We start from the raw sequence: 25,959 nt of genomic DNA, 5'->3' as shown, positions 1-25,959 counted from the left end.
AAAGCAGAAAGGAGCCCCAAATCCAGAAAAAAGTAATAATAAACAACATTCTGTGAGGGCCATATGTATTTTTATCTATCCTGGTAACTACTTTATTTCTGTTGCCTCTCATAGAGCCTGGTCCAGAGTACGTGATGAATTGACTGTTGTTGAATGAATGGATGGATTGATGGATGGTTGGATGGGTGAATCTAATGCTCCTCCATCCCATCATCTTTGACCCCACCTCTGCTGCATTCCATTTGTCAAAGTATAGGTCAATAGGCAGAAGGGCTTCCTGGGAACATTTTGTTTCTGCTCTGGTTTAGGACACAATACTATGGCCTGGCCAACAGCAGGTGGCTTTGATCATCATTTTACCATTGCTCTATTTCAAGCAAAACGTCCTTGTGAGATTTATCCTCAGGGACACCAACCTGCTGCAGGGCTCTCTAGAGTTAACTCCTCTGGCTTAGTCTTACCTGCCAGACACATTCCCCTAGGTGACTGCCTTTCAGGCTCACCTAAGAGGTTTCTGTAAGTGCTAACACTCCTTTCACTTAGCCCAAGGGGGAACTGGAGTCTTTACTCTCAAGGCTAAGTAAGAGAAGCATCAGTGGCAGCAGCTGCTGCCCCAGGAGAGCCCAGCTTGTTAAGCACTTGCTCCCAGCTGGAGAGTCTTGAGAGGCCCTCGTTATTCTACCTGCTTCAGCTTCTCACTTCCTGGGAAGGGAGTCAGAGGCTGTGGGGCTGCCCATGTGAATAGGGGCTGGGGAGAGGATCAAGATGGAGGCCTGCTCATCTTATTGAAGCAAATTATGTGCTTCCATACTTGCCAACATGATGCCAGAGGAGCTGGGAAGCTGAAGTGCATTACTTATGCCTATGAAACTCTTAGCTGAAAAAGGTAGGTGAATAGGCATGGAAATGCTCATCCTCCAAGTCAGCTCCTTTCCTAAGCTAGGGGCCTGATGAAGGTGCTTGTCGAGGGATATGAACAGTGGCCAGGGTGGCGGTTGGAAGAGTGTCAGGTTTGACAGCAGTGCTCTCAACCTCTGGGCCTTATTCTCTATAATAGGGTAACAGTCAAGATATTTAATAATCAGTATGGCATAGGCGCTAGCCAATTAGCATGAAGAAGGGCTTTATTGCCTGAGGTCTCAGCTGCAGCTGGCCTTAGCTTTTTAGCTGTTGGATGGGAGAGCGATGGGGAGGACGATATGGAGAAAGGGCCAGGGTGTGGGAGGGGGGAGAGGTCTTGGGGAGCTCAGAGCATCTACTATTCACCTATCAGTACAGGACGATTTCAATATATTAACAACCAGTGAGGTCATACTCCTGCTGAATGTCAGATCCAAATGTCAGCTCTGCTATACCACATGAGAAAGGTGAATTTGATTCTCATACTTTACGTGCCTCAGAATCACTTGGGGAGCTTGTTGAAAGCACAGATGCCTAGTCCCCACCTCAAAACTACTGAACGACACCCTGTAGGGCCCTGGCTTGGCCCGCTATGCTCCTGAGACCTGCGTGCCTGGATCAGTGGATGTCTAAGGATCCAGCTCTAACTTTCAAGGGGTTTATAGTGCCTCTGGGAGATGAAGTCAAGCACACAGTCTCTAGGGGAACACGCCCAGTTCAGGTGCAGGTCGTGTGAGTGAGGGAAGCAGGCTACTGGGGCTGCGTGGCAAACTGAAGAGCGCATGTCCGTTTCACGGCAAATGCAGCCCCACCAGATGGCTGCCAGTCGCGAGCGCAGGCCTGGTGTGGACGGACCTTCTGAATTGTCAAGGGAAGTTGGAAGTCAGTGAGTCAGCTCTGCATCTCACCAAGTCACAGGTAGGGCATTGCTCTAAACTCTTCCTGCTCCAAAAGCTGTGTCTGTGGGAGGGGCAAGGGTGGAGGAGGTGTAGCTGGTCCCACGCGAGAAGGGAAGGAGACAAGTTTTAAGTGAGGACCTTGATGCTGCTCAAGTCAAGTGTGACTCCACCATTTCCTTAGGTGTGGCCCTCAGAGTCTGTCCTCAGCTGGCTGCGCCCTCCCTTCACCTCTCAGATGTCTCCCCTGCTCTCTGCCCCCACCCCCAGGAAGAGCCTACCCTCTGCAGCTTTCCTAGCACTGAGGTGTCAGGTCTGATCACGGGGTGAAGGGGCACCTCTTCTAGGGACTCTGAGTCTTAGCTGAGGGGATGGAGCTCTCACAGGATGGAATATCTGGCTTCAGACGTGAGGTGCTAGGGATCCAACCGGGGTCCCGGGAATGTTCCACAAAGGAGTAGATTCCTCTGTACTTAGGTACAAGAGAACTTGGCTTGATTGCTACGTTTAAACCCATTGCCAAATGCTTCTTTCCCTGCTTGGCACCCTTTCTCCCACCCCTTTGTCTGCCTGACTCTTTCTTGTCCTTCAGGACTCAGACTGTGTTGTGACCTCCATGACTAGGCTACCTGGTCTCCTTTTAGCACCACAGCCCTGGGCAGGCCCTTGTTTTAGACTTTCTCACCTGCAATTTCGATGGCCTGCTTCCTTAAAAACATTCAAGGCTAACATTTATCAGGTGTTCACTATGTGCCAGCATGGTTCCAGTCACTTTATTATCTCAGTTAACCCTCACAATAGCCCAGTGAAGTTGGCACTATTATTGTTCCTATTTAAGAAGACAAGGCTCAGACAGGTTAAGTAACTTGCCCAGCATCACATAGCTAGCACGTGGCAAGTGAGGATTTGGACCCAGTCTTTGTGCAGCAGAGCCTGCAATTGTAACCACTGCATTATGCCACCTCCTTGCAGTTTGAAGTCAGTGACCTGACATCAAGGATGGTCTCTTGGTTCATGTAGCATAGTCCCAAGTTAGGCTCTGAAGTTAGATAGCTTGAACTCAGGGTGAGGGCAGCTATCAAACTCGCTCTGTCACTGTCTGTGGTTACCCTTCAAGCCTCAGTTTCCTTGGCTCTATAATGGGGACAATTGTACTTGCCTTATAAGGTTATGGTGGACGTTATAGGAGAGGATGTATCTCTTGTTCTCATTGCAGTACCCAGCTTATAGGAATATCTGAAACATGGTGGTGGAATAAATGATGGGCAGTGCCCAGTGAGTTCAACTTGTACTGCCCCTTTCAAACCCTCATATGACTCCTCAGAGATGGGATTTGGTTTGGGAGGGAGTGAGTCTGATGCGGGGCATGGGGGAATAAGGCTGGATGGAATGGCGGTGGTCAGCCTCTGGCGTTGTTTACATTTCTCAGAGAGGTTACTCTATAGAGATGGTTGTCAATGGGAAGAATATTCTGTTTCATTTGGAGGGTATGGATTGTATCTTCATTAAGCCCAAACAACCTGCTTTTCAGCCACAACAGTTAAACATTAACTGGCTCCATTGCTACCGAGGCACAGACTAAATGGTTGGCTGGGCATGCCGTGTATCTGCCACTCTGGGTGTAGATTGCTAAACTCGTTAACTCACCGAGAGTGCTTTTTGGGGTAAATACGAGGTGTCAGTACTCATATTTTGACAAATCATACAATGCCTGCCTGTCTTTATGACTTTTCCCCATTTCTCCATCTGGATTACTATATTCAGCTCATTGAGTCATGCAGCTGGGCCTGACGATTTTGTGGCCTGACATGGGTCACCATCACACAGAAACACCAGGGCATGTGACCACATTGGCTCTACCAACCCCAAAGGTCTGACACAGGTGCAGTATTCCTTGGCAGGATTATGGTTTTGTTTTTGTTTTGTTAAGGTCTGGAAAAGTCTTGACAATTCAATTTTCCAAGTGTGTGGTTGGTACGTAAAATATGGATGTTTTAAATCCCAGGATCTTCAAGAACTGTCCAGGGAGAAGGTCTAATTAGACCTGCCTGTTTTTTTATTTTTTTAAATGACATCCAGGCTTAGTAGCAAATGGCATTTATGCACTAAAGTGCCCACACTGATGGGCATGCAATAAATGTTAAATCACAGCAATTAAGTTAAGTGAGAATTAATGATTTGTCTTACAGCATTGCCTCCACTCCCTGGGATGCTCTTCTACCCCTGTTTACAAGGCTTTGCCTGGCTGGTCCCGCTCACTTCAGCCCCATCTTAGTGGGGTCACCTACTTTTGCAGACTCCATCCTTCTTTCCCCACCTGTCAAGAATGTCAAGGCTGCTCTCCTACTCTTTTATCTTCTTGCCCGACACTTCCCCTAATCCTCTTTCTGTCTCACTCTCATCACCTCCCCACTCTCTCGTCCATATTTTCTTCACTCTCCCTTTCTCCTCCTTCTTACCCACTTTTCCTCTCCAACCTTATTTGTCCAGTTCCTTTTTATAGAAACTTTCCTCTAGAAGGCACCCCCAACCCAGCCGTGGGTTGGCGTCTTCTCAATGACATTGTTGCCTTATTCTGCAACCTGGTGAAACAGCTAGTCTGCCCCAAATAGAAGAAATCCGTGAAAGTAAAGACTGTTGCAATGCAAACAGAATGTATATCTAAACTCAAACCCCTTACCAAGTTGTTTCTAAGCATGCTGTGTTTTCTTGGGGAAGTCAGACTAGAGCCAGGATGAATGAATTGTCCGTAACACCATACAAGACCCTCTCCACAAGTACGTGATTCCTGCTTATCTATCGTGTAGGGTTATATGTGGGCAAACAGATTGAGAAACTTAAAGTATGACAATAGTCAGCTTTCTCTCTGACCTTGTTGGGAGCAAAGCCAGGAAGCTGACTCTCTTTGGTTTAGAGGGTTCTTGGAATGTTCAAAGTATCCGTCTCACACCCTTCCCAGAAATTCTCCCTTGGCAGCCAGGATTATGACTTGATGGAGGGACAAAGATATGGTGGCTACTAGTGGCTGGTGTCTAGGTCCCAGAAGATGGCAGAAGCTGTTCTAAGATGTTGAGGTCGAAGAAGTCATGCCAGCGTTCCACCATTGTGACCCCCCTGGCTGAAGCCCCTTTTATAACATCACAGAAATTCTACACAGAACCCAAAGGATGGGAGGCTGCACACTCCATGCTAGGAAATAGAGTGGGCAGGATGGGCTCCCCTTCCTTGGTCTGGGTAGTGGCCTTGCTACCTTGAATCATTATGTTTGGAAGGTCACCTAGTCTACCTTCCCAGCCAGGGCAGGAATCCCCAGTCCCACCTGTCCTTTCCTGGAGGTAAAATGGGCAGAACAAGGACCCATGCTCGAGTCCCCAAAGAATGGCAGGACGCCCTCAGTGGAGGCATACTGTATTTCAATGCAATTCACCTCTTTGGGGTCTAGGAAAAGCCACCTGTAGATTCATTTGCTGGGAAACACGGTCTGCATGGCCGAGGCAGTGGGCGCTGGGGTCATGATTTTGCTAAAGGTTGACTTCCTCCGGAGGTCTGTCTGCTGTCCAGAATGGCAGCCGCTTCGGTGGGCGAATAGGACGGTCATCTCTGGGCCCAAGGGGGCTGCTTCAGGCTGGGACCCCTTCGGGGAGGCTGGTTGTTCAGGCTTCCCAGAGGTGTGATGTTTGGCGGGAGGAGGGCTGTAATTCTGAAATCTCACGGTTTTGACTTGCTGTAAGACAGAGGAGAGCAAAGGGACACAGGTGAGTGGGAGACCTGTGCTATTTCCCCCTGGGACTCCGTTCATGCTGTTTCTCTACACTTGTCCCTTCCTGGAATGCCTCATTCACGTGTTCATCCAGCAAATACTTGCGTCTGTCATGAGTGTCGACCATGCATCACCACTCTGTCAGGTGCTGTGAAGCCAAGAGTGAACAAAACCTCCCTGACAAATGACAAGGATGACCAGTGCCACCGTGGGGGAAGCAGAAGATGCTGAGGAATGCGGAGGACTATCCAGCTGAAGCTGGAATGGGCCTTGTCAGAGAAGGCCTCTTAGAGGCAGAGTTATTTCAGTCGAGAACTGAAGAACGACTGGGAATTAGCTACAAGAAATAGGGGGGACAACCACCTACCTGAGAATAGGGTCCTTCACCTCCCCTCTCTCCTTTCCACCTGCCAGTAAGGCCTCCCTGCTGACTCCATCCAGACAGTTCCTTCATAAACCCTCAGAGCAGAGTTAGCCAACTGGACACTGCTGACTGAATATAGTCTGCAGAAAGTCTGGGAGTTTGATTTAGTCGCTAACACATAAAAGTTGGGAGATGCATATAAAAATCAGCATTTTATATGTCCCTTAAGATGGTCAAAGTGCAGGCACACTGGGGCCTGTGCCCCATTCTGGCAGCAATTGGATGGAGATGATTAGCAGGCCCTGCTTTATGTGGGAGTCAATGATCTGATGTTTGCGTAAGCCCTTCCCCTCTCCCTTCTTTCCTAGCCTGTTATAGATCTTGTGTATTAGGTTTTACTTCGGCCATTCCTTGTCTTAGAGCTTAATAAAGTGTTCTGTGCTACTGCTCAGAAATCTTTTTTTTTTCCTGTGAAATTCAATCCCAGTGTCTTGGGATTGAAAGGTGAGTGGGAGACCAAATGTCTTCCAAATGAAGACATCCGAATGTCTTCATACTTTTGACACTTACCATGTCCAGCAGAGATCTGGGCACTTACTAAACACAGTTTGAGGGCTGCATCTAATGGCTTGGGGGTAATTGACAAGTGGGGTCTGGAAAACTTTGAATTATTTGAATACCGTAATTCAGAAGAACTCTCAACATTTAAATCAGTTAACACTAACTTTTTCCAAATGCCTCTCCCCGCAAGCTTATAGCTTAACAGTAGGAGCATGAGTTTTTGTGTCAGATCTCGATTCTACTCCAGACAATCATGTGTGTCAGCTGTGTGCTTTTGGGTAATGTACTTTAACTCCATAAGCCTTCATGTCCCCATTTTTAAATGAGGATGACAATAATAATTATAGCTACATTGGAAGGTTGTTGTCAGAATTAAATGAGATAGGACATGTGAAGTACTCTGCACAGTGCCTGCTAGGTCGTTAGCATTCAGTAAATGCTTAACAAAGAGGAGGAAACCACACCATCTTTCCATTTGGAGGGAAATGGGTGATGGTAGTGATGGTGATGTTGGTGGTGATGGTGGTGGTGATAGTGATAGTAATGGTGGTGGTGTGATGTTCAACACACTAAAAGATAACAGTCACCTAATTTTCTTCACGTCACCTCCTCCATGCCTGCCTCAAGGATATTGTTGAGAACATTACACTTTTTCAAAAACTCTTATGACTTCTAGTGGGAAAAGCCCTAGAACCGATAACCTCAAAGGTCCCGATAACAGTTGTTGGAGGAGTTATAACTCACTGTGACCTTACTAAGTCACTTACCTTCTCCTGTGCCTCAGCTGCCTCTTCTATACTGTGAACGAGTACGTATCAAGCCCTATGTAAGTACTTTACTCATTTAACTCCAATCCTATGAGGCTATTACTCTTCTTACCGCCATTTTACAGATTAGGCAAAAGAGTCCCAGAAAGGTGAAGTGTTTTAACCAGAGTCACCAGCTAGCAAGCAGCACAGCTGGAATTCAAATCAAGATTGTGTCTGATGCCAAAGCTGTGTTTTTTCCAAGTTGCCTCTGGGCCTCGAAAGAAGGATGTATAAAATCTTCTGGAAGCATAAAGGAGATTCAGTAACATGTCTGGGGAGGGTGCGGGTGATGTGAGGATATGGAAGGGGGGTTGTGTGTGAGGATTCTTTGGAGGCTGCAGTTTTGATTCCTCGTCCATTTACGGTGAAATCTCAGGAGCTGGGACACTGTGCAAAGTTAGGGGTCTAAAGAATCAGGCCCCCCTAATGTCACCTACTCCTACCTTTTCGCTGCCATTTCTTGAGTTCTCTGGTTTCACCAAGATGGATGGCGGGGCAGATGCAGGCAGTTTTGGTAGAGGCTCACTCCTGACGGGGGTTTCTTTGCCTTCCATGATGAGGGAACTGGCCGCCGAGTGGATCCTGGTGTCGCTGCCCCTGCTGACGCACGTGAGGGCAGGCTCCCCAGTGGCAGTGGGCTTGGGTCCCATCTCCGCCACCACTGCCGAGGCTGAGGAGGGGGCCCCCTGTGGCTGGTAGAATTGGAACTGCTGAGGCCGAACGACCATGGTGGGGCTGCGTCTGAGGGAGCCCACCACGAGGGTGGGGACCCCTGACTGGACGGGTCTCTGCAGGGATCCATCTGGGGAATTGTATGACAGAGATATCAGCAATGGGACAGCTGACAGCAGCTTGGGTGGGAGCTGGGTAAGCAGTGTGTCCTGATAGCCCAGAATAGTTAAGTGCTTTCCCAATTTGACTGTGCTCACATTCTCCCAGGGTCTTTCAAAGGTGACCTTATTCTTTTTTTAGTGCTGTTTGCTGATGCTGGCAGCAAATGACTGGCTAGGCGAATACTGGGGGTGGGGTGGCGTCAGAAGGTATATCACCTCTATTTGTCCTCTCCCTCTCTCTCTCTGTCACACACATACACACACACACACACACTCCTACTTTCTCCCTCCAGGCCTTTAAGATGGAGAGTGAAGAAGACAGTCCTAAAGAGAGAGCTTCGCAGTGAGAAATAAACATAAAGGCATGCAGACCAAAGAGGAAACAAAAGCAGAGACAAAGAAAGAGACAGCAGAAATTGAGACACGCAAGAGAGACTCAATGGAGAGGCATGAGTGGGAGGGAGAGAGGGCAGGAGAGAGGGCAGAGGGCTCCAACCAGCTACTTAAAGAAAATTCTGATGGAAGCTTTAGGCCTGTGGTGGTGGGACCTCTGCTATTCATAGGGTCTGCAGGGAGGAAGGGTGAGCGGGATTTAGGGACTGTGTGTACCAGGCAAATGTGACAGCAGCTGGAAGCAAATTTGGAAAGGTTATTCCCAGGTTAGGGATGTGAGTGGATAAGCTTTGTGAAGTCCCATGACACAGGCTCTGGAATCAGATCTCCTCCCAGGGAGCCGGGAGCACATCAGTCATATCATCTCCCTGCTCCTCGGTCCCCTGGTTGTAAACTGGAGCTAATAACAGCACCTCATGGCCTGGGGTGAGGATTACATTTTATGATGTGTGCAAAATGTTAAGATAGTTCCTGGAACATAATGCCCCATGTTTTAAAAGTTTTTGTGTGTGTTTTTAGGTAAAGGAGAAGCAAACTCTAAAAATGCACAGTTCAGGAGTTTGGTTTTGCCCCTTCCGTTTCCCTGAGCTCATTTTTTTTTTTTTAACTGAGATAGTCCTCCCTCAGTAAAAGGAAGCCATTCCTTCCCCTCAAATTCTCTGGAAGACAGGAGATCCCCATCCTTTGAGCATATTTCCTGTGGGTGACTTGGAGAATAATCGAGAGTTCATTGTGCTCTGGGGCGGGCAGTGGGGGAGACACCCTGAGAAGCATTGTGGGCTATTTCTTCATAAGGGTCTCCCAGAATTTAGAGCTATAGGTGACATGCAGCAGAGATGTTAGTTCTCTGTGACACTCTATGGACACGTGTGTGAATCAAAGTCATCTGTGTCCAGCACAGAAGGCCTGAGCCAAGGCCATGTTCTGTGTCATGACTCTTTATCCAGCCGGGTGTGAACATGAAGAGCAGACGTTCACTGTAACACCGCTGGCGTTCTCAGCTGCCACCGGCAACCCAGCCACCACTTACACAAGTCTGACCTTTCAATGTCAATGTCTATTTTTCCACTGACAGCCCTGTGAGATGCATACAGTCAATTCTCTGTCATTTCTCTTTGCTTTGGGGAGATTGATAGCTTGACCATCCTCACCTTGGGAAAAGGGAGAGAGAGAAAGCACTAGGCAGACCTGTCCTTAGGCTCTCGGAAATGGGTGAAAAATCTGTTTACCGCCTTATCTACTTATCTTGTCGGGTTCCTAATTTCCAAGAGATTTAATGCTTTCTTATTACATGTGCATATAATGCAAGCGGTCAAAACTCCAAGCCAATCAAGATCTACACAAAGATAGAGAGGGAGTGTGAACAATTGCCGAGGGGCTGTTCTCCTTGGTATTCAAAAGTGGTCTAGACTATGTGAACATTTTAACGCAAGTGAAGTGAATTACATTCGCATTCTCGAGGGACCCAACATGATCTGCTTAGCTGCAGTAGCAATATTGATACTGATAAAATGCTATACTATAAAAATAGCTAACATTTCTCGAGAGCTTATTATGTGCCAGGCACTGGGCCATTAGTCTTAAATGAATTATTTAATGCCCTGATGAGGTAGGTACTGTTTTTATTTTCATTTTGCAAATGAGAAAACTGAAGGCCAAAGAGGTCAGTAACTTGCCCGAGGCTGTTGTGGTGGGATAACTTATTGCATGTGTGTTTTGTAGGGAGAAGGTGGAGGAGAGGGTGAGGAGGAAGGCACCGTTGGCTAGAATTAAGAAGAAACAGTGGTGGGACTGGTGGTCAAGCAGATGATCAGAAAGCACTGAGAAAGGGTAGAACTAAGAAAATTGCTTTAATTGTCTTGGGGCACTAATTGCTTTAATGTCTGTGTGGCATACTGTCCCACATGTGAATCTTTTGCTCTGACTAGAACTGCATTTTCACCTTTAATCATTTTTTAAGATAGCAGGAGGGATGGCAGAGCCCAGTTTAAGTCAGGGGATGTAGAACAAATCAAGTTGACTTTGCTTGGCTTTTTGTCTTCTTCTAGAGAGGTGTACGAATATAGAGGCTTGATGTTTTATAGAACAATGGGTTTCAACCACTTTTTAGAACCCTTGAAAATGAAGCCTTACGCAGAAATTCAATATATTAGGAGATAAAAGCATGGCTTTGAAGATGAAGGAGCTATGTAATTGCCATGTGTGCAATGTGGATGTTATATAAAAATAAAACCAAGGTGCAGAACACTGTACTAAGATTACAAGGTATGCATGTACACGGACGAGAACTTGGGACTGGGGGGGAAGGATATGAAGGAGTCGTTTGTACAATATAATGTACTTTTGTACAATATAATTTTTTTACCTTGTTTATATATTAGTTAAACAAATTGGGATTCAGGGGCTCTTAGCAATTACTCCTCTTTTCCTCTTCCCCTTGTTTCCCTTTTGGCACCTCCTGAGCGTTTCCGTGGAGCACAGTTTAAGAAGCATTGATCCAGCAAGTGCTTTAGTTGTTCTGTCTTAATAAGAACCAGCATCCACCTTGGCCATGCTCTAATTACATGTCGGCACTCAGGGCTGGTATCATCCCAATCAGTCAGCGTGCGTGTATGAAGTGACTGTGGGCGGGGACCTTGAGTCCATGTGGCTTCATCTGATAAAACAACGCAGTATTTGGGAAGTGTAAAGCAACCTTCACAGAGGCTTGTTTTAAAGCCAAGATCTTTGTTTTTGCAAAAAGCACTCTGTTTGCCAGTGTGAGATCCCCCCATCCCCTTGCTCTAGGCACGTACCTCTCTGCCACCACTTACTCTTTTTCATGCTGTTCCGCCCTTTGCGGAGGGAGCCCTGCCCCAGGGTCCCCAGACCGGCCAGGTTCCGCACGGGGTTGACTATGGCCGTGGGTACGAAGACAGACTTGAAGGGCTGGCTCTGCCGGGGATCACCTTCTGAAATGCTGCCTTGGGAGGACACAGAGGAGGTGGATAATGTCCATGTGGTGTAGACAGGAGAGCTCCGGGAGTCTGGAACACTAGATGTCTTTCTGGTTGTGCAATTTTTTTTTTTTGTGAAAGAGAAGAAATAGAGAAAGAAAAGGTTCAGTCAAGAGTCCTGTTTTAAAAAAACGATCAGCTCCCAACTGTATAGCACATGTGGTCCCTCCTCATCCTATTCCTACATATATATATATATATATATATATATATATATATATATATATATATATATATGTTTATACTTGTCTTATCACAGGCTTAACTATGGAGGCCTCAGCTTCCACACCTGGATAACTGTGTGGGCATGCTGAGGGAGGGGAGAGGGTCTCATACTGAGGCCTGGTGGAACTAGAAGACTTGAATATCATCATCTTTCACTCCAGCTCTGATCACTCTTCACCCAGTGTCCCTTCAGCCCTCAGTTCAGAGCACAAGATCATGCGTTCACCACCGTAGACACAGACAGCGATATATGCATATATATGTATATATATATATATATATATATATATATATATATATATATATATGTTTATACTTGTCTTATCACAGGCTTAACTATGGAGGCCTCAGCTTCCACACCTGGATAACTGTGTGGGCATGCTGAGGGAGGGGAGAGGGTCTCATACTGAGGCCTGGTGGAACTAGAAGACTTGAATATCATCATCTTTCACTCCAGCTCTGATCACTCTTCACCCAGTGTCCCTTCAGCCCTCAGTTCAGAGCACAAGATCTTGTATGTGTTCACTTCGCTTTGCAGGGGCTATTTCTTGTTCTTTCAGTGACTTTCCCACTAGATCCTAAACTCTTTGAAGGCAGAGATTTTATATGACTTGTTTTATAGCCTCTGTGTTCTGCACATATTGTTTATTAATAAATGTTTGTTGAATGGCTGCCATGATGCTTTTAGCACTGAAGCCAGTCATTTTGTCTCACACATAGTAAGCGCTTACTGTATACCCACTGTAACACCCAGCATTGGCCAAACACTTTGCCCACATCATCTCACAGGTTCTTCTCGACAACCTTCTGAGGTAGGTACTATTAGTGATACTGTTTTGTAGGTTAAAAAATAGAGATTTACCGTTACTTGTCCAAGCAATTAATAGATCTGAGATTTGAATCCAGGTCCAGGCTGACCCCTCGCTCTACCACTAAGCTACCTACCTTCTGGCTAGTTAGAGCATTCATCATTTGGAAAACCCTGCATCCTACTTGCAAATTAACAAACAAGGAGTTGGTAGGCCCTACACATGCCTCCATAAGACCTAATTCTTCAGCCTTAGGCTCTGATTTTTAAGAACAGTGTTAATATTTTGTAGAACAGCAATCTCCTGTCCGTGTTTTCAGCCTGCAACTCCCTGAACCCCATGGGGAGTGGTGTCATTTTACATGCCCTTCTTGCCCTTTTACCATCCTGCCCCAACATCACAGCCCCTACCGAGTAGTCCATGAATCCCCTTGTTACTCTGTTGATTAAATAACCCCTGCTCATTCCCTGGAGATAACCAGTTCAACCAAGGCCCTGGCACAGAGATGCCCTCCACGTATTTTCCTTCCTGTCAATGCCTCCAGGTTTCTCTTTAGGTAATTTCCCCTTATTTCTCCTTTTCTCTCCTTGTTTTGCTTTAAAAAAGTATGTGTAGTTTAATATTGAGCCACCAGTGTTGTACAAGATGGGAAAGGCATCATGTAATGCAGCCAACTCTGCCCAGGAAGCATATGCAGCCAAATGCGCTGGGAACTGATGCTTGCAGAGAGGGGCTTCTGTCCACAGCCTTCAGCCTGCTTCTGGCCCCTGGGGATGCAGTCAGTGAGGCAGAGTGGGCTGTACACCAGGAAGAGCTCAGACTACATTCTGGAGATGAAGGCTGGGCTGGAGAGAACTCCCCAGCACTGGCTTGCCTGGCAGAGTCTGCATCTACCTGTTTTGTTTTTTTTTTTTAAATAAATAAATTTATTTATTTATTTATTTGTGGCTGCACTGGGTCTTCGTTGCTCTGAGTGGGCTTTCTCTGGTTGCGGCGAGCGGGGTCTACTCTTCATCGCACTGCGTGGGCTTCTTATCGCGGTGGCTTCTCTTGTTGCAGAGCATGGGCTCTAGGAGTGTGGGCTTCAGTAGTTGTGGCTCGCGGGCTCTAGAGCGTGGGTTTCAGTAGTTGTGGCGCACGGGCTCTAGAGCACAGGCTCGGTGGTTGTGGCGCACGGGCTTAGCTGCTCCGCGGCATGTGGGATCTTCCCGGACCAGGGCTCGAACCCGTGTCCCCTGCATTGGCAGGTGGATTCTTACCCACTGCACCACCAGGGAAGCCCCTACCTGTGTTTTAAACAAAGGCCTCAAAGTGTTGGGTGCTGCAAAATGGACTGGCAACAGGAAAGACAGGTTCCAAATTTGTTGCCAGCAGCAGCAGCAGCCTGGACAGAATACAGTTAGTTCATGAGGCCCAAGCCAGCCTAATTCCACCAGTCCCTTCTTTGGACAACTGTTTACAGACCAAGGTGCAAATTCATTTTTCTGGACCCAGCATGAAGCCGGATTCCAGAAACTCCTAAATCTCAAGTCCCCCATCCAACACTGAGTCCCTCTATGTCTTTTGGCAAAAAGCTTAGCACGTTCTTCCAGCATCAGAGCACTTTGCAAACATATATTCATTAATCCCTATGACACCCCAGACCTGCAGATATTATGATCCCTGTTTTCTAGATGGAGAGACTGAAAGACATGCTGGGTTTAAGTGGGAGGTGTGTGTGTTGCCTCTGATTTGCTCCACTGGGATGCTTTGAGTGTGCAGGTCCCTGTGTCCCCTTTTCTACCTGAGATAGGAGCCCTTAAGAACTTGTGCAGTATTTGAAAGGGACATGACACACAGCGGCTCTATCCTGCTCAGCACTGCCAGTAACCTCCTGGTAAGGCAAAAGCTTGGACCATGACAATCTTCATATAGTTCTATGTAGACAGTTAAAGGAAAGTGAGTGGTGGCCCTCGTGTCACTTTTCTCCACCCCTTAGGCATCAGGATGGCATATGTGTCCAGTGAAGGTTGCCAGAAAGAGAAATATCCTGGCTTATTGGGCAGAAGGGCATTTATTGGGAGGACAGGAGGGAGTGGAAAGAGCTTGGAGACAGGATCCAAGGGAGGCTGCCGAGAGCTGGGCAGCAGGGATCTGAGGAGGGAAGAGTCTGATCAGGTGCTGCTCCTTGAGTCCCCGCCATGAATGGCCTTCAACTCTGTCCGCATTCTTTCCTCCCTTGTTCCTTCCTTGTTCACGTTTCCAAGTCCCAAGAGGCTGAGCCTGTCCCTCACCTGTGGTGATGAGTTGAGGAGGGGGAGGGGAGAGGGGAGGAGTTGGCTTCTGCAGCCTCTGAAAAGGGAGGAAACTTATGCCTCTACCGAGACTGTGCATGGAAGAGGAAACCAAAGGGATGTAGGTGCTGTTAGGAAGGGCTTGAATGAAAACGTGACAAGTGTTCTGTACCACCTGAGCCAAGGGATAACTCTGGGATACGGGAACTAGGTCGTGGTGGCAGATATTTAGTTGTGGTTGGCACAGCTGGACAGGCTGGTGGCACCATCGAGCACAGAGGGCTGGAGCTTTACACAGCATGGCAGCCTTTCCTCTCTTCAGTAATTAGAAGGCTCCCTTGCTGAATCGTAAATCGAAACCCTGGCATTTTGGTCAACTCTGGTCTCTAATTTATCCCCAAACTCTGGCTGGCTCAGTTCATTAGGAGATGATGCTAGTAAGAGCAGAGGTTCAAACGCTCAGGGGGCACATCACACCTTTGAGGTCTGGCTGTCTTATAAAAGGCAGCCCTGTACACCAAGGGGGCTGGTGGCAGTACAGAGCCATCACTGCAAACAGACAACAAAAACGGGGCAAAACCTCTCGCACCCACAGAACGTTAGAACAGAAAGGGGCCTTGCGCACGTAGTCCAACCCACTCAGTAGGAAAAACTCAGCTGACAAAGGATGGCATCATTCAGCCCTGAGAAGTGGGCGGAATTAAACCTCCCACAGTGGGAAGGGTTGTTAAGAACAAGGGTGAGCTGCCCCCAGATAGACAAACTGAGCATGTCATCTGCGTCCAAGATTTTGGGGATGGGAGCTTTCTCTGCATCTGAGAGGCTGTCAAGGAAAACACATACACCCAGAAAGCGTTGATCTGCTGTCACCTAATAGCCCTCAGGAGATTATACTGTGACAGGGACTTTCCTGTTTAGAAATGCTGGCTCCCTAGAAGCAAACACACACATCAGCATAAGTAGCATCTCAGTATATGCACATACGCAGGTTTCTATGAGCTGGGGGTGGGGATGGACTCATGGCAAACTATGCTGGTGCTGAAACTCCATCCACTGCCTAACACGCGGCCATCATGGAGCGGGTGAGTCTAGATGCTCATGACTCGCCCAAGAACAGATCTAACTTGGAGAAAAGCCAAGGGGAGAGAACGGGAAGCTGGAGCCTTGAAGTACACTGGAATGGAGTACTACATGCATTCTAGTTAGGGTGACCTTACGTCCAGGTTTTCCCGGGAGAGTCTCAGTTTACACCTGCTCTCCTGGTAGAGTGTCCCTCTTTTATCTCAAAAGCATCCTAGTTTGGATGGTAAGTTATATGGTCACTCTTATTTTAATGTTTTTTTCATGGAATATCCAGGAATTTGGGCTAAGGCCTGATGCATAAGCAAATGCCCCAGTAGTAGAGATGGTCCCTAGAGGGTTCATGGTGAGATTCCATGGAAGACTGTTCATGAGTTAGGGTAGGTCCTTGCTCTTTGTTGTCACTTCTGGACCATCCTCCCACTCTTCTCAAGACTTCCCAGCTTGGGTTCACATGATTAGACTCCACCACCTACCACCCTGCCGTGTTGGAGCCATCATTTCCCCTCTTTCCTTGAGGAATTGAGCTCCTGGATCACTGTCATTCTCTCCACCTCAATGGATCCTATCATGATGATCTCATCTAGTCTTAGGGCTTTAAATACCATCTCAAGGCTGGACCTCTTTCTTAAATGCTAGACGTGTATACTCAACCGCTTACCAATGTCTTTACTCGGAATACTAAGGCATCTGAGACTTAATCTTCAACGAACCAAGCTTTTGCTTCCCCCCAACACCTCAAAACCTCTTTGTTCCTCTTTTGGTTTTCAACTCCATCTCAGTAAAAGGCAACTCTGTCTTCCAGTTACTCAAGGCAAAAAAAAGTGGACTCACCATGAATCCTCTCTTCTTTTACACCCAGTATTTGATTTGTCAGAAAATCCTGTTGTCTCTACCTTCAGAATATACCCAGAATCTAACCACTGCTCCCTCCCTCCACAGCTAGCGCCTTGGTTCATTTCACCGTCACCCCCTCCCCCAACTGGATTATTACAATATCTGCTTAACTTGTCTCTCTGCTTCCACCTTTTCCTATCTATAGTTTACTTTCAACCCAGCAACTAGAGGGATTCTGATTACAACATAAGTTAGATCATGTCAAGCTTCTGCTCAAAGCCCTACAATACGGTTAAAGCCAAATTCCTCATTACAAGCGAGGAAATTCTGTGTGATCTGAATCCCTGTTACTATTCTGACCTCATCACCTACTAACCCCCTCTCACTTCCCTAACCCAGTCCTATTGGCCTTCATGTCAGGCGTGCTCCTCCCTCAGGGCCTTTGTTCTGTACTTGCTGTTCCTTGGGCCTGGAACACACCTCCCTCATTCCTTCATTCTACCTTCTTACCGCTCAGTAAGGCCATCTCTGACCAAGCTATTAACATTGTAATCACCCCCACGCGAATTCTATCCCCCTTTCCTGACTTCTTTTTTCTTCTTAGACCTTATCATTAGCACACCACATATATTACTTATATGTCTTGTTTATTGTCTGTCTGTCCCACTAGAATGTAAGCTTCACTGGGCAAGGATATTGTGTCCTTTATTCACTGGTGTTTCTCCAGTATCTAAAAAGGTGCCTGACATATAGTGCTCAATACATATTTGTTGAATAAATGAATTAAAGCATCAGTTGTAGACATCCTTAGTTTGCCTTTGGAGATTTTGCAGTTTTCTAACAAATTCCAAGAACCTTCCATTTGAAAGGAGTAACTATGATCCTCTACTCCAATTTTCTGGCATGTGAAGAAATCTTTTTGCCTGGATCTGTTAGAAGCCACATTTTGCCTGTAGTCTTTCTAGAAAGGGGATCCACCACCTCACCAGCCAGACTGATTAGAAAAATCTGTGGGTTAGAAAGTGCAGTCTTTTATTGAACCAGAACCTTCTAAGTTGTATTCACTGGTTCACTGTCTCCTCATGGAACAAATCTACTTCCTGGTCTACACAGTCTGTTATTGTCACTCTGACCCTTGTCTTCTGCAGCTCAAATAATCCTACTTTCTTTATAGGTTTCTCCAGTGATGTAGTTTCTGTCTCCTCACCATTGCTGCCCTCCGCTGGACACACTGCCCCCCCTACATGAAAGTCCCCCAAACTGGCCATATATGACTCTAGCTCTGACCCCCATAGAATACAATGGGATTAGCCCTTTCCTTGGAGTTATGACTCTCTGGTATGTCATAAAGACAGAGTGTATGTGTGGTGATGGTCTTGCTGCCTTGTGACAGGCTTTGCCTGGACTTATGGGGGTGGGGGTAGGAGGAACCATGGATAGTTTTGGGGTCTGTGTGTATTTGTGGTCATATGAGGTGTCTGGACAAACTGTATGCCAGTGAAATTGATGAATGTGCCAGAGAATGAAAAAGATTGGGAAAAGCTGTTTGGGAAGAAGGTCTTCAGGGTAACTAGCATGTGACCTGGGGTGTGGGTGGATGGGTAGTGGTCTGAGTCACAAAAACCCTGCCTAATGGCCTAGCATCCTGGGAAGTCTCCCAGGGTTCTCCAAGAGGTCTTCTGATCATTGTGTTTTCCTATTGTGCCATGATTGTGAAGTGTCAGGGTGCAGGGTGTGAGGTGCGATTTGGGGGGGATTATATAGTAGAAAACCTGAAATCTAGTTCTTGAGCAGACTGGTTAACTCTGCACATCAATTTCCTCATCTGTAAAATAACATCTACCTTAAATGAGATTCTTGAGCATAGCCAATGAGTTAAAAGATGTAAAAGTGCTAGTAAAATGTGAAGAGCTATTTAAAAGATAACTATTCTACTATTTTTTTTTTTTTTAAAGTTGAGTGTTAGGAGGGTACTAGAGCAAAAGCTGTTTCTTGGTCCTTACTCTGAAAGGGCATTGAGTCCTTCAGAGATTCAACCCACAGATGGCCCCTGGCCTAGGTGACCTATCCCTCCGATGCCTGAGATTGGAGAGGACCCACCTGAAAATGGGGATGACATAGTTGTTGGGGAAGATGCCGACTCGCCCGGTCATCAAGGAGACGCCCCTGAGCCAGCCATCCTGGTACTTCCCCAGAACCCTGATGCCCTCTCCCTTCTTCAGGTCCAGTTCGTCGGGTCCATGGGCTGAGTAGGAGTGCAGGGCTACAAACCTGGGGAGACACAAGGAACTGGTAAAGGAAGCTGGTGAGCGGAGGGCATGGAACCAGTGAAGGGTGAAGCGAGAGGAAAACTAAGAGCCCACCTGCCCGGTGTTTAGCAACAGCACCTTTTGAGAACTGAAATCTCACTATGTAAGGCAGATGAAAGTGGTGGAGCCTGGTTGAAACAGCAGTGGAGGGGCCCAGATCCCTGCCCCACCTTCACTCATTTAGGTCACATCAGCACTTTGACAATGGGGAAACTGGTCTAGAATAGAGAAAGGAGTTGGTGACCAGGAATCAGTGGCAGAGCTGGGTCTCAAACCTGGAAGTCATGGTTCTATCTAGGATGCTTTTTCACATTGCTTAGAGTATCCCCCAAGACAGTGGTCGCAGCCATCAAGGTTCAGGGAACTGAGGGGTCAGCAGAGAAACCTCTCTGATCCACTCCCTCTCCTGAGGGTAGGGACATGTCTGACCCCCAGGAATGGCCTGAGGAGCTTAGCTTAATGTAGGCCGGAGGTGGACATGGGAAAATGGGAGGCGGGTGTTAATTTCAGCGTTTGGCATGCAGTGGAATACTGGCTGCACGTTGGCGTGGAGGAGGATGGGCTTGAAACATGGTAGAAATGTTCTCGGGGTAGAGCAGTGACTTGCCTCCCTGAAGTCCACACAGGAGTTGGGCAGGTAACATCCAGATATGAGCCAGGGGGTGAAGACCCTGGGGAATAGTGAGGCTGTGGAAGGAGAATAACTGCCCGACTAAAGGCATTAAAAATAATCCACTTTGGCTTGCCAGGTTCAGGGTTACCAGTGTATGGCCTCAGGCTGGATGTTAGGAAGTCCTTCTAGACTCTATGGACTGTGAGACACTGAAAGGTTCTATCAAAGGGGCGAGGAGAGTGTTCTCATCTTCAAGGTTCCTTTCCCCTCTAAAATGCTATATTTATTTCTTGCTGATTACTAGAGCAACATCTCTTGATGACCTAGCATTGTGAATCTAAAGGAAGACAATAGAAATTGCTCAGTACCCAAGCTTCCTGCAATGTTTTGGTATATAATCTTCCAGTCTCTTTCTACTTTTGTAAAATAATGAGCCAGGATGATGTGGTTTGGTAATTTGTGTTTTTCACCATTATTCCCTTTGGAGGTTGTAAAAGAAGGGGAGCTGTTATCTCTCTGGGTGTGTTGGCTGGGGACAGGGGATGCTTGATGGTAGAGGGATGGCAAAGATGACCCCTCTATGCCAGGACCGGGAGTGGAGGGTTGAGCTTTTTTTACTCACATGTTAGCTGAGAGGTGTTGCTGGGAGCCGGGCAGACTGATGATGGCCGTGGAATGTCCAGGGGAGGCAGGTGCAGGGTGATAAGTGCTGACCTACACAGACAGAAAAGCCAGGCAGAACCAGTGAACATCACCAGCCAGGCCCACAGCAGAGCTGCTGCAGCCTGACGCAACCAAAAACCAAGGGCCACGCCCGGTACCACCCAGCATGTGTCTTCTCTGTGATTTGGGGCTGTGGGCAGAGCTGAGTGGTGGTAGATTGGTTTATGGTCTGCTGGGGTGGCATGCCAGGGTCGCAATCCAAAAAACTGCTCAGAGAGGGCAGAGGATGAAGACCTGTCTAGTTTACAGTCAACAGGGTACTACTGCCAGGATCCTCGATCTCTTCCCTGGGCCCCTCGCTACCCATCTCCCACTGCACTCACCTCCCTCTATGAAAACCTATTCTCATAAAATGATACAATGGCTAATGCTGAGAACCTAACACTCGCCATGCAGTTTTAAGAGCTTTACAAGTATCAGCTAATTTAATCCTTATTAAAGGGACTATTATCATCCCTATTTTTGGATGAGAAACTGAGGGAAAGAAAAGTTACCTAACTAGTATGAAACAAACTTTTAAACCGGGTTGTCTAGGTCCTGAGCCCACACTATCAGTATTAACACACACACACACACACACACACACACACACACACACACACACGCAAACACACACACTCAAACTCACACTCACACACACACACCAGTTTACCCAGTGACTTAAGGAAGGTAAATCTGCATCCTCTTTACTTTTCCAGGATGAAAGAGGGAGCGATAATGCTAAAAGTATCTGGAAACTGCCTATTATCCTGGCACCTTGCCTGTTTTCTAACATCTTACCTTGCTCATTTCCTTCTTGGCATATATCACAGGCTGTGATTGTTTCCTTGTTTAGTTACTGACCATCCCCCATCACCAGACTGCAAGTTCCATGAGGGCAGGGACTATGTCTTGTTCATCATTGTATTTCTTATGTGCCCAATATGTACTTGTAGCTTAAAGAATGAATAAATAAACAAAAAGATCTTTCTACCCAGTCCACCAAGGACTAATGAAACCTCAACCATCTCCATGCTATCCAGAGTAAATACATTCAATCTATCTTCAGTTGTTGACTCATAAGCGATGGTAACTACATATGTGTGCCTTTTTAGGACTATGGTTTTGTGGGTATAACTGTTATTTGCATATGTGTGTTTGGGCAGTTGCTAATCCATTACTGAGTACATGTATCTCTGGTTCTTTCTACAATTGCGTATGTTTTTTCAGAACCCATGACAATTGTATGTACATGTATGATGGCACTGGTCTATTCTATGTCTGATTATGTTCACATATGTGGGTCTGTGGATTGATAAGCATGTATACTCTGTGCGATTATATGTATGTATGGTTGTAAATGTCTATCTGGAATTCTGTGTGTATGTATGTAAAGTGTAGAAGTGTGTGCAAATATTCATGGGTATAGTTTTTTGTGTGTGCCAGTGACTGTGTAAATGTATGTATGGCTGCATACGTATGTGTGACATTTCAATCCAGGTATAGGATCAGAAAACTATTCCAGTCAGATAGTAACAAGTGTTGGCAAGAATGTAGAGAAATCAAAACCCTCATACGGTGTTGGTGGAAACGTAAAATGGTTCATTCAGGCCCTTTGGAAAATAGTTTTTCAGTTCCTCAAATGACTAAACATAGAATTACCATATGACCCAGTAAGTCCAATACCCAAGAGAGATGAAAACACATGTCCACACTAAAGCTTGTGCATGAATTTTACAGCATTATTATTTATAATAGACAAAAGGTGGAAATAACCCAAATGTCCATTGACTAATGAATGAATAAACAAAATGTGGTATATCCATACAATGGAATATTATTCAACCATAAAAGAAATGAAGTATTGATATATGCCAGAACGTGGATAAGCCTTGAAAACATTATGCTAATTTAAAGGAGTCAGACACAAAAAACATTACATAATTCCATTTATATGAAATGACCAGAATAGGCAAATCTATATAGAAAGAAGATTAGTGGTTTCCAGGGGCTGGGGATATAGGGGTATATAGGAATAATAGTTAAGGGTACAGGGTTTCTTTTTGAGATGATGACATATTGTAAAATTGTGGTGAAAATGGTTGCACATATCTGTGAATATATTAAAAACCACTGACTTGCACACCTTAAATGGCTTAAATGTATGTTATGTGAAATATATTTTAATAAGCTTTAAAAAAAGATTGTAAAAAGCATATGATCGTCTCAATAGATGTAGTAAAAGCATTTGATAAAATTCAACATCCATTTATGATAAAAACTCTCCAGAAAGCAGGAAAAGAGGGAGCATACCTCAACATAGTAAGGGCCATATATGGCAAACCCACAGCTAACATCGTACTCAATGATGAAAAGTTGAAAGCATTTCCTCTAAGATCAGGAACAAGACAAGGATGTCCACTTTCGCCACTTATATTCAACATAATTTTGGAAATCCTAGCCATGGCAATCAGAGAAGAAAAAGAAATAAAAGGAATCCAGATTGGAAAGGAAGAAGTAAAACTGCTCATTTGCAGATGACATGATACTATGAGTAGAAAATCCTAAAGACACCACCAGAAAAACTACTAGAGCTCATCAATGAATTTGGTAAAGTTGCAGGATATGAAATTAATATACAGAAATCTGTTGCATTTCTATACACTAACAATGAAAGATCAGAAAGACAAATTAAGAAAACAGTCCCATTTACCACAGAATCAAAAAGAATAAAATACCTAGGAATAAACCTACCTAAGGAGGCAAAAGACCTGTACTCTGAAAACTATGACGCTGATGAAAGAAATCAAAGACACAAATAGATGGAAAGATATACTGTGTTCTTGGATTAGAAGAATCAATATTGTTAAAATGACCATACCAGGGCTTCCCTGGTGGCGCAGTGGTTGGGAGTCTGCCTGCCAATGCAGGGGACACGGGTTCGTGCCCTGGTCTGGGAGTATTCCACATGCCACGGAGTGGCTGGGCCCGTGAGCCATGGCCACTGAGCCTGCACGTCCGGAGCCTGTGCTCCGCAACGGGAGAGGCCACGGCAGTGAGAGGCCCATGTACCACAAAAAAAAAAAAAAAAAAAAAAAAAAAAATGACCATACCACCCAAGGCAATCTACAGCTTCATTGCAGTCCCTATCAAAATACCAATGGAATTTTTCACAGAACTAGAACAAATAATTTAATAATTTGTATGGAAACACAAAAGACCCCGAATAGCCAAAACAATCTTGAGAAAGAAGAACAGAGCTGAAGGAATGACACTCCTTGACTTCAGACTATACTACAAACCTATAGTCATCAAAACAGTATTGTACTGGCACAAAAACAGACACATAGATCAATGGAACAGGATAGAGAGCCCAGAAATAAACCCACACACTTACGTTCAATTAATCTATGACAAAGGAGACAGGACTATGCAATGGAGAAAAGACAGTCTCTCTTCAATAAGTGATGCTGGAAAAACTGGACAGCTACATATAAAAGAAAGAAATTAGAACATTCTCTAATACTATGTAGAAAACTAAACTCTAAATGCATTAAAGACCTAAATGTAAGACTGGATACTATAAAACTCCTAGAGGAAAACATAGGCAGAACACTCTTTGACATAAATTGTAGCAATATTTTTTTGGATCTCTCTCCTAAGGTAAAGGAGATAAAAGCAAAAATAAACAAATGGGACCTAATTAACTTAAAAGCTTTTGCACAGCAAATGTAGCCATTGACAAAATGAAAAGACACCCTACTGAATGACAGAAGACATTTGCAAATGATGTGACCAATAAGGGATTACTATCCAACATATGTAAACAGTTCATACAACTCAACATCAAAAAAAACAAACAACCGATTAAAAATGGGCAGAAGGTCTAAATAGATATGTTTCCAAAGAGGAAATGCAGATGGCCAACAGGCATGTGAAAAGATGCTCAACATTGCTAATCATCAGGGAAATGCAAAACAAAACCACAATGAGATATCACCTCACACCTGTGAGAATGGCTATCATCAAAAAGAACACAAATAACAAATGTTGATGAGGATGTGGAGAAAAGCAAACCTCTGTCCACCGTTGGTGGGAGCCACTGTGGTGCAGCCCCTGTGGAAAACAGTATGGAGGTTTATCAAAAAAATAAAAATAGAACTAACATATGACCCAGCAATTAAACTCCTGGGTATATGTCCAAAACAAACAAAAACAACAACAAAAAAACTAATTTGAAAAGATACATGCACTCCTGACCTAGAGGAACTTGACCAACAAGTAGAAGATGACGAGAGAGCCTGAACGAAGATGGCGGAGTAGAAGGACGTACTCTCACTCCCTCCTGTGAGAACACCAGAATCACAGCTAACTGCTGAACAATCATCAACAGGAAGACACTGGAACTCACCAAAAAAGATACCCCACATCCAAAGACAAAGGAGAAGCCACAATGAGATGGTAGGAGGGGTGCAATACCAATAAAATCAAATCCCATAACTGCTGGGTGGGTGACTCACAAATTGGAGAACACTTATACCACAGAAGTCCACCCACTGGAGTGAAGGTTCTGAGCCCCATGTCAGGATTCTGAACCTGGGTGTCTGGCAATGGGAGGAGGAATTCCTAGACAATCAGTCTTTGAAGGCTAGTGGGATTTGATTGCAGGACTTGACAGGACTGGGAGAAACAGAGACTCCACTCTTGGAGGGCACACACAAAGTAGTGTGCGCATCGGGACCCAGGGGAAGGAGCAGTGACCCCAGGGGAGACTGAACCAGACCCACCTGCTAGTGTTGGAGGATCTCCTGCAGAGGTGGTGGGTGGCTGTGGCTCACAGTGAGGACAAGGACACTGGGAGCAGAAGTTCTGGGAAGGACTCCTTGGCATGAGCCCTCCCACAGTCCGCCATTAGCCCCACCAAGGAGCCTGCAGGCTCCAGTGTTGGGTCGCCTCAGGCCAAACAACCAACAGGGAGGGAACCCCGCCCCCCCCCCCTCCCCAGGCCAGCGGGTCAAAGGTTTCTGGCATGAGCCCTCCCACAGTCCGCCATTAGCCCCACCAAGGAGCCTGCAGGCTCCAGTGTTGGGTCGCCTCAGGCCAAACAACCAACAGGGAGGGAACCCAGCCCCCCACCCATCATCAGTCAAGTGGATTAAAGTTTTACTGAGCTCTGTCCACCAGAGCAACAGCTCTACCCACCACCAGTCCCTCCCATCAGGAAACATGCACAAGCCTCTTAGATAGCTTCATCCACCAGAGTGCAGACAGCAGAAGCAAGAAGAACTACAATCCTGCAGCCTGTGGAACAAAAACCACATTCACAGAAAGATAGACAAGATGAAAAGGCGGAAGGCTATGTACCAGATGAAGGAATAACATAAAACCCCGGAAAAACAACTAAATGAAGTGGAGATAGGCAACGTTCCAGAAAGAGAATTCAGAATAGTAGTGAAGATGATCCAGGATCTCGGAAAAAGAATGGAGGCAAAGATCGAGAAGATGCAAGAAATGTTTAACAAAGACCTAGAAGAATTAAAGAACAAACAAACAGAGATGAACAATACAATAACTGAAATGAAAAATACACTAGAAGGAA

The 25,959-nt window shown here is 45.9% G+C and overlaps 1 protein-coding gene across 8 annotated transcripts in view; it reads right to left on the bottom strand.

The window, feature by feature from the left end:
• Positions 1 to 25,959, bottom strand: part of SH3RF2 (SH3 domain containing ring finger 2) — a 151,394-nt gene that overhangs the window by 14,018 nt on the left and 111,417 nt on the right. For 2 of the 8 annotated variants that reach the window (XM_055086814.1, XM_055086815.1), the window contains 5 exons: positions 20,281 to 20,372; positions 18,837 to 19,007; positions 11,312 to 11,562; positions 7,734 to 8,092; positions 5,224 to 5,520 (listed from right to left, as the gene is read on the bottom strand). In XM_055086814.1, the coding sequence (XP_054942789.1) occupies positions 5,257 to 5,520; positions 7,734 to 8,092; positions 11,312 to 11,562; positions 18,837 to 19,007; positions 20,281 to 20,372 (1,137 nt within the window). In that variant the 3' untranslated portion in view covers positions 5,224 to 5,256. The other 6 variants (XM_055086817.1, XM_024125178.2, XM_055086816.1 and 3 more) reach the window with 6 other exon arrangements.

Source organism: Physeter macrocephalus, chromosome 8 (assembly GCF_002837175.3).
Source record: "Physeter macrocephalus isolate SW-GA chromosome 8, ASM283717v5, whole genome shotgun sequence".
In the NCBI taxonomy this organism is placed as follows: Eukaryota; Metazoa; Chordata; class Mammalia; order Artiodactyla; family Physeteridae; genus Physeter; species Physeter macrocephalus.
The sequence above is the reverse complement of the archived record's forward strand: the minus strand, read 5'-3'. Positions and strand labels throughout refer to the sequence as shown.